Genomic DNA, 9,011 nt, shown 5'->3' on the forward strand with positions numbered 1-9,011 from the left:
TGCCTAGCTAAGATGTTCGTGTCTCTCCCTCTCCGCAGTCATCTTCAAGTCCTTGCTGGGTTAGTGTATACAGATGGATTTGATGCATCTTATGAACATAAATTTTGTTGTTTTATGTTAAGGAACCACAAATGTTCCATGTTTAGTTGATGGAGAGCGCAGTTGTGGTATTATGATGTGCAAGTTGTCAAGGAATTTAAGTGTGCATGAGATAGATTTACTGTTAAGATGGAAAATCAGTGCTTCTATGTGGCCAGCTATGTGATTCTATTACTTAGCAGTGGAGTTCTCCAAAGCAACCTCATTGAATTTAAATCTCCTTTACATGTAATTCTTTTCATAGTTTATTTGTGGTTAAATATTCAGGAAATAGATTCACAGTTAAGACGGAGAATCAGTGCTTCTACGTGGCCAACTATGTGATTCCGTCAATTTGCATTGGAGTTCTCCAAAGCAATCTCATTGACCTTCAATCTCCTTTACCTGTAAGTTCTCATTTATTATGATTATTTCCAAAGTTTAAGAGCATCTTTAGCAGAGCAACCAAAAAAACACCAAAATTTTGAACCAAACCAAAAAAACACCAAGCAACTTTAGGAGTAACATAAAAAACACCAAGTAACTACGCGGTTTTGCCAAAACCGTGCCATATAGCCCACGCAGTTTTGCCAAAACCGCGCCACTAAAGCCCAACTGACAGGTCCAAGCCCACGCGGTTTTGGCAAAACCGCACAGTTTTCCAGAAACCGCGTGCTATAACCATTTAACTCTCGGTTTTGCGATGTTCTCTTCATTTTTCATGTTCCCTCTCATCTAAACTCATCTCCTTGAGCAAAAAAAAAAAAAACACTACCAAAACTCTTGAAGATTTTTTCAATGGATCATTCATCTTCTTCTGATTCTTCATCGAGCTTGAGTTCGAGCTCGAGCTCTTCAAATGATAACACTGCAGTTAAAACTCGCAAATTAGTGGCTATTGCTTTACCTTTGGTTCGACATCGTCTGAGTTTATTGCGTCAGCAAGAAGCGGAGTCTTCTTATAGACCACATGGTGGTTCGAAGAAAGGAAGAAAATATAAGCCTCGTCAGTACGAGGCAACACTGGCTCGTGTAAATGCTAACTACTTCGGCGCAAATCCTATATTTCGTGACCACAACTTTCGACGCCGATTTCGTATGGGTCAGTCATTATTTACTCGTATTTTCAATCATCTTAATCATAATGTACCATATTTTCAACAAAAAGTTAATTGTGTGGGTAAGTTTGGGATTAACCCAAAAATAAAAGTAATTGCTGCTATACGAATGCTTGCTTATGGGACTGCCGCTGATCTAGTAGATGATATGTTACATGTTGCTGAGCCAACTGTTCATGAATGCATGCGCTATTTCTGTGATGGAATTATTAAAATTTTTGGAGGTGAATACTTGCGCAAACCAAATGCTGCAGATATTCAACGTTTGCTTAAAGAGTCTGAGGAATGCAGATGGCCTGGAATGCTAGGAAGCATTGATTGCATGCACTGGCAATGGAAGAATTGCCCATCCGCGTGGCAAGGGTCTCACACTGGCCATAAGCATAAACCAACAGTGATTTTAGAGGCAGTTGCCGATCGTGACGCATGGATTTGGCATGCTTTTTTTGGAATGGCGGGTTCTCACAATGATCTTAATGTGCTTGACCGCTCACCAATATTTGATGATATAGTCAATGATGAAGCTATTCCTTGTAACTACACTGTGAATGACCATCATTATGATATGGGCAATTACTTGGCTGACGGTATTTATCCTAATTATGCCACCTTGATTCAAACGATTGCTAAACCGACTATTGCACAAGACAAACATTTTGCAAAGAAGCAAGAAGCTGCTAGAAAAGACATAGAGCGGGCGTTTGGTATATTACAGTCGTGTTGGGCTATTTTAGCGAATCCGTGCAGGTTATGGTATTTGGAGAACATGGCTACTGTTATGAGGGCTTGCATTATTTTACACAATATGATTGTGGAAGATGAACGCGAAACGGATATCCCGCAGTATATTCCTGATTTGGAAATACCAAGTAGAGAAGGTGCTCCTGAAGATGAACGCCACTTTGTTCTATCTCGTTGGGCATCTGGCGTCGAGAGGGTTCGTTCAAAAGTTGTTCATGATAGATTGAAGAATGACTTGGTCGAGCATTTGTGGAGTAGGCGTGGGCGGACTTGATTTCTATTTTTATTTGCACTTCATTTAGACTTTGTGTTTATTTATCGTTTCAATTTCTATGTATTTGTGTTCCAAGTTTATTTCTATGTATTTGTGGTTTTATGAAAGGATTTCTGTATATGAGAATTTTGAAAATACAAAGATTTTTTAGAATGATAAAAAGTATCAACTTTAAATTAAAAGAAAATATTCAATTAAAGTACATTCTAATTAAAATTAAAATACAAACTTAAATTAAAGTACGTCATTAATTAAAAGACATAAATTAAAAGACAAATTAAAATACTCAAATTAAAAAACATACAAACTCAAATTAAAAGACATATAAACTCAAATTTAGACTATGCACTACTTTGACTACTACCAGTGATATTGCCAAGTCGATTCTTCATTTTTTGTAAAATTTCTGCCCTTTTGAGTTGTCAAATTTCGCGCTCGTCTTCGGGTAATCCTTCTAATTTCATTCCTAATATTTTCGCATCATTTTCATCTTCTCGAACTCGGAGCGCATCTTTCTTCAATTAAAGTTTTTCCTTTTGGATTTGAAGCTTCCAATCCATCGAACTTTTCTTCAATTGAAGTTTTTCAAATTCCATCTCATCTTTCTTCAACTGTCTTTGAGCTTCTAATTCATAGCCTTCTTTGGTGGTTTTAGAAAGTTCCATCAGAAAAGCATCAAGTTTCTTAGTGGATTCGTCCACTTTAGAATCACCTTCTTCTTTCTCTTTTTGCCTTCTTTTTTTGTCTTCTTTCTTTCCAAGAGGTCTATCCTCAAGCCCATGAACTTGGTGTGGATCATAATCCATTGATTGAGTTGTCGCAGTTGATATTGGAATTGATGAACCTCCTTCCCCACTGTTTGACTTCGACTTTTTGGTGGGATGCAAATCATTTCTCAAATGTAGACTCTTCCATTTGGGTGAGTCTTTCACCATATTATAGCATTGCATCCACTTCCAAACCCCATTATGCATCGCATATGCACTTATTGCTTCCTCAACCTACCAATTAAGCAAAAACTAAATTAGAATTGAAAAATGTATTTGTTAATCAAAATAACAAATAAAAAGTAAATACTTACCATCATATTGTCATTATAGCCACTTGGAGGAGATGCTTGAATTTTAGAAAGAATAGCATGAAACTTGTTGATATTAGCTTGAATAATAGACCAACGGTGTTTCATACCCGTCAAGTTATGTTAGTTCATTCTTCTTCCTAAATTTGCATGAAATGCATTTAGAATTCTAGCCCAAAAATCGTTCGACTTTTGCTCATTTCCTACTACACCATCTTGACTAACTTGTAGCCAACTATTGGTGAGAGCAATATCTTCTTCTTGTATCCATGAAGCCCCTCTTGATTTTGATTTTGGTTCTTGACTCATTGTTGTTTTAAGAATAGAGAGTAAAGAGTAGAGAATAAAGAGTAGAGAGTAGAGAAAAGAAGTGAGTGTAAAAATATGGGGTGAGTGTTTCAATTTATAGGGTGAGAAGATATAGCCGTTTTTTGGCCGTTTTTTGCCCGTTGTTGTAATTGAGAGCACGCGGTTTTAGGAAAACCGCTTCATAGAAGCCCATTTAGCAGCCCAAGCCTCTAAAACCGCGTGAGTAATTTGATACAGCACCAAACCTGGAACCAAATATTGGTCGATTTGGTGTTTGGTTTGGTGTTTTTTTGGTGTTTTCATCAACATGTAGCTCTCCTGAAGTTGAAAAAACACCAAATTCTTGGACCCATTATTGAAAAAACATCAAATTCCTGAAGTTGAAAAAACATGTAGCTCTCCTTAAGAATTTGGTGTTTGATGCTAGGTTGATATCACTGCTAAAGATGCTCTAAGACCCATTATTTACATTATATTTTATATCTAATTGGAATAAAAATGCAACAAGACTTTAGTAGCATATTCATCAAAAATCCAATAGCTAACCAGAAAAGTGATCATTTGTCTTGATCAATACTACTTGGGGTCAAAACTATCATATAAAAAACTATAACCAATTTTCTTTAAAAAAATACTTTTGCGTACATGCATTGAAACCTTCGTAACCTCCTACTGGAAATTCAAAAAAAAAAACGTGTAAGTAGTTATCCCAATGGGTTACTTATTAAGCGTGGATGGTATAGAATGAAGAAATTCATGAGCATCGTGTTTGTCATTGTTTATCTAATAATAATGTTCAATTCGTTTAATAATTCGTCATTGTGGAGGGAAAAAATCATAAGGATGTTGACTGGGGGTACATAGAAGAAGGGCTTGTAGGAATTATTTGGAAGGCACTTGAGCTGTACAAGGCCAAGGATTTTTGTGGTCAGTGAAATATAAAGGTTGTTGTGCATTATCCCAGCCCTTCTCGGAGTTCAAAGGTTCTGATAGAATAAGGGTAGTTGTATTTGTCTTCCATTTCATAGTAATCCCTTGAGCTCCTTTTAGATAGTGAAATAGAGATTAGCGAGAGGAAAATCATGAGAATACCATTATATACATAAACAAACCAATTAAAAAAAGTTGTGTGGAATTCCCTCTCTCTATGTCTCTATTTTGCTTATATTTGTGTGAAGCATATTCATTGCATCCATTTTTGACAAGTCCAATGAATTTTAAAGACTAATGAAAGTAAGCAGTTACAACAAGACTCATTTACTGGGGACTTGAGCAGATTAATCTTTTACTGAAGCCTGCATTTGCACATACTTTCTAAATTGTTATGCCGCGCCAAATCCTAGATTGGCTATCTAGCTCTGTAGATGTAACTGTGGTATGCGCTTTGGAATATTTATAACTTAAGCATAACATTTTGGTGCTTATAAGGTTTATGTTAATGTGTTTTTCTGCCTTTAACATGTGTCTTTTTCTTTTAAATCTTATCTAGCAATGCATTTTGGTGCTACACCACTTACAAAGAAGTCTTATTCCATTGAGTAGTACTTGAACACCACAAAAGAGCAATTAGGATGGAGCTCCAGGTCAATAGGAGACATTCAAGATCGATCAAAGTGAAGGTTAATTACATGCTAAAGGTGTGTTTTTCTATGACTTAACATGGAACACTTTTGTCCAAGCTTTCTTGAAATGCACTCCTTTATTTCCTAACATGATGTTAACACATATGATTAAGATTTTTGACACCTAACACTAGAAAATTAAGTAGCTCCTAGATATTGCCTTAGCAATGTATATCTCCATGGTAATTTATTGACTTTAAGTACTTTTACAAATAAATAGTAAATTCCTTTGAAACAAATCACAAGATTCTGATTCCCAAGACTTATATGAACGTTTTTACATGGAAAACCAACATTTAATAGAGCTACAGAACTGAATGAACTACATAGTCCAACCTCCAGCCTACAACATTGGTACATAGAGACATGCCTAATCGTATGACTTAAAAAAACTCTCCGAAACTTTACGAATGTTGATCGAAACACTAACCTTATAAATCCTTTATCAATGCTTTAAGACAGGGAACTTGGTGATGAAGTTCAGATGGTTCCTTCAGCATGAATGAATATTGCGATCTTTGGCCTAGGTGAGTTACTACTTTATCAAACTTAAATATTTATTCTATGCTCCACTTTGCAGGATACCCTTGGTTATTGATTCCATGATGGCCCTAATAATTTGATCATCAAAGCGATTGATAGAGTTTAAATATTAATATTGCCTTAAACAAGTTCTTTGAGTTAATGTTCTATGTGTAAGATATTTCTGATCGAGGAAATCTATTGTTCACAAGAACACAAAAATTATAATTAATAGAGTCATGTATAGTGTGTTTTAATGAAGCTTTTGTATATGTTTGAATGAATGTGATGGTTTCTCTACTATACTATGTGGCTCGGTAATAGAACAATGATGTTAAGCTTAGTTGGTAACGAGTGACCCTTTATGTTTTTTAATGGGATCCAAAAGCAAACTATGACTTACGGGCCCAGTTTAGGACCCATCCAAATCAAACAAATCACCAAAGCCCCGTGCACCTCTCTTCGGTACTTTTGGTTGTCTCACTTCTCACACATGATTGGCAATTCCAATTCCATTCAACTACGTTTGTTACTTCGGGTTTGATGACTGTCTTTGCATCGGTACGTGTGATATTTATATATGTGTTAATGTCAATGAGTACGCTGAGTACAAGTGTTATACTATAAAGTAAATAGATATGCAATGGGGACAGCTTTAGGGGAATGTAGGAGTGTTATAGTATAAGTAGTTATTTGACTTTTTCAGTCAAATACCAAAGGTTAGTCAACAATGGGGACAACTTTAGGGGAATGTAGGAGTGAGATAACATAAAGTGTTTCTTGATCCTGTGCCCTTTTTTTTTGCCTAAAATAGGATTTTTTTTTGGTTAGGATAGTTTTCTTATCCTCTTCTTCCTCGTTTCTTACTACAATAGGTAAAATCCTCCATTGCATATAGTGGGAGTTCTTAAGAGTAAGTAAAGTTCAGTTTTTTGGTTGTATCTCTAAGGTAAAATCCTTCACTGCTTACAGTGGGAGTTCTTAGAGATAGTTAAGTGCCGTTTCTTTTGTTGCCACTAAAGGTAAATCCTTCACTGGTGACAGTGAAAGTTCTTTAGGGGTTTCAAACTTCTTTGTTTATAAAGTTTTCTTAGTAATTGAGCTTCCATGGCTGCGGTTCCTCTGGGGTTTGGGAATGGACGACACCAAAGATGTGGGGTGGAGGTTTTAAGACAGGGAAGTGGTAGTAATATTTCCTCTACAAGTTCAAATAAGGAATCTTATGTGAATATAGCAAAAGGTAAGATGAAACAAACAGTTGATGTGTCTACTTTACCCATGCCGACAAGAAAAAATGATAAACCAGCGATGAAACTTTCTCGTGAATTGGTGGAAAAGGGAATAGAAGCCTGCAAGTATGCTCTGATAGCGCGGATGGATGTTACCACACTTAACATTAGCACTATCAGAAAGACAGTTGACAGTGAATGGGCACTTACAGGGCCATTAAGGCTATCACCTTTGGGGATAGGTTATGTGGTGTTCAGGTTTGAGAATGAAGTAGATTTCAACAAAATTTTCTTTGGAGGTCCTTGGTATCTTCAAGAACAAATTGATGAGATTTTCCAGATGGACTCCGAACTTTAATATTGAGACGCATAGACAAACTTCTGGCTATGTGTGGGTCAAGTTTCCGGGGCTGCCATTTGAATATTGGGAAGTAGATATTCTGATGAGTTTGGGTAGAGGTTTTGGATGCCCAATAAGAGTCGACATGAATTCGCTGGAACGTACGAATGGATACCATGCGAGTGTGTTGGTAGATATTGATCTGTCGAAACCTATTCCAGATCAGATATTTGTTGAAGTGCTTGAGTTAGGTGTTGAATTCTGGTAGAAGGTACAACTTGGAACTTTACCCAAGTTTTGTAATCACTACAAAATAGTAGGGTATCTAGTGGCAGAATGTAGAAGAGTGAACATAGGTGATAATGTGGAGACTCAGCAAGGGGTACAACTAAATGCACAAATGCTGGATAAAGAAAAGGAAACAGCAGTACCAGAATCACAAGGGTCACAAGATAATAATGTCAGGATATCTAAGAGTTAGCATAGGAGAAATAAGACGGCAGAATGGAGATAGAAAAGCTCTGAGGAAACTGAAATTATCGGAACTAGCCAAACTCGAGTGCAAGACAGGAACAATCATACTGATAGGAATGGAAGCATAGAGATAACAGATAATGGGATAAGTGGAGGCCAAATTGAAAGAGTTATAAAAGGCCAACAAGAGGCACATAGTACTGGGGGTCAGGCTAATATTAGTAATAGTATGGTGGAGTGGCATGAAGATCGAGTAAGTGCTGACCAGAGCAAGCTATTGTTCTATCTGAAAAGGAGCTGAGTGCAGACTTAGTGCAGATGATAAAAGAGGAGTTGCTGCAGGCTTTTAATATGGAAGAAAGTAGATTCCACACGCTATCTGACATTAATGAGACGGAAGAGTTTCTAGATGAAGAGGTTCCTGATGGGGATATGGAATACTTTCATGACCAAATAGTAGAACCTGTTAGCCAGATGATACTAAACACACCAACTGTAGAGAAAACTAGTGGGATGGTGACAAGGTCAGGTAGAGTGTGTGGTGAGAAGTCGAGTCAGGAATCTTCACCCAAGACTCAGAGCAAAGGTAAGAAGGGTAGGGGCAGACCTAAACGCTCCAAGAACAAAAATTGTAGATGATAACATCCATGGGTTTTTGGAATGTCAGAGGTACGAATGACATAGAGAAGGCGAGGGAAATTAATAATGTCAGAGTAAATAAGAAGCTAAGTGTTTTTTGTTTACTGGAAACAAAAGTGCGACAAGAGAAGTATGATTTGATTAGGTGTATCTGTTGTCCACTCTGGGCTCACACAAATAATTATAATAAGGATCCGGCAGGTAGAATATGGGTGTACTGGGATCCATTCAAGATAAATATTTTGAAGTTGCAGGAATCTGATCAGTTCATACATTGTCAAGTTAGATTCAAGCCAACCAATGAAGCATTTTTACTTACGGTGGTGTATGCAAGGAATTCAAAGATGCTTAGGCTTCGGCTATGGAGAGATATTATTGCAATACACAGTACAGTCACTGTGCCTTGGACTGTTGTTGGAGATTTCAACAACATTTCTAAAGCTGAAGAAAGAGTGGGGGGAAACCCGATTGATAAACCATTGTTTTCACACGTTATTTGGTTTTTATACTTTAGTTAAGTCCGAGGTCCACAGTCCGAAGTCCGAAGTCTGAAGACCAAAGTCCAAAGTCCAAAGTTCGTATTAGTC

General features: G+C 37.0%; 1 protein-coding gene across 1 annotated transcript; it reads left to right on the top strand.

Moving 5' to 3' along the window:
- Positions 1 to 788: 788 nt before the first annotated feature.
- LOC147512074 (uncharacterized) lies at positions 789 to 2,318 on the top strand. Its single transcript, XM_086599442.1, has one exon. The coding sequence runs from the start codon at positions 877 to 879 to the stop codon at positions 2,209 to 2,211; it is 1,335 nt and encodes a 444-aa protein (XP_086455568.1). The 5' UTR covers positions 789 to 876; the 3' UTR covers positions 2,212 to 2,318.
- Positions 2,319 to 9,011: the final 6,693 nt, after the last annotated feature.

This window comes from Coptis chinensis, chromosome 3 (assembly GCF_015680905.1).
Source record: "Coptis chinensis isolate HL-2020 chromosome 3, ASM1568090v1, whole genome shotgun sequence".
Lineage (NCBI taxonomy): Eukaryota > Viridiplantae > Streptophyta > Magnoliopsida > Ranunculales > Ranunculaceae > Coptis > Coptis chinensis.

Bases quoted from the DNA above. Each gene is read 5' to 3' on its own strand.
- LOC147512074 (XM_086599442.1), top strand. From the start codon at position 877: ATGGATCATTCATCTTCTTCTGATTCTTCATCGAGCTTGAGTTCGAGC.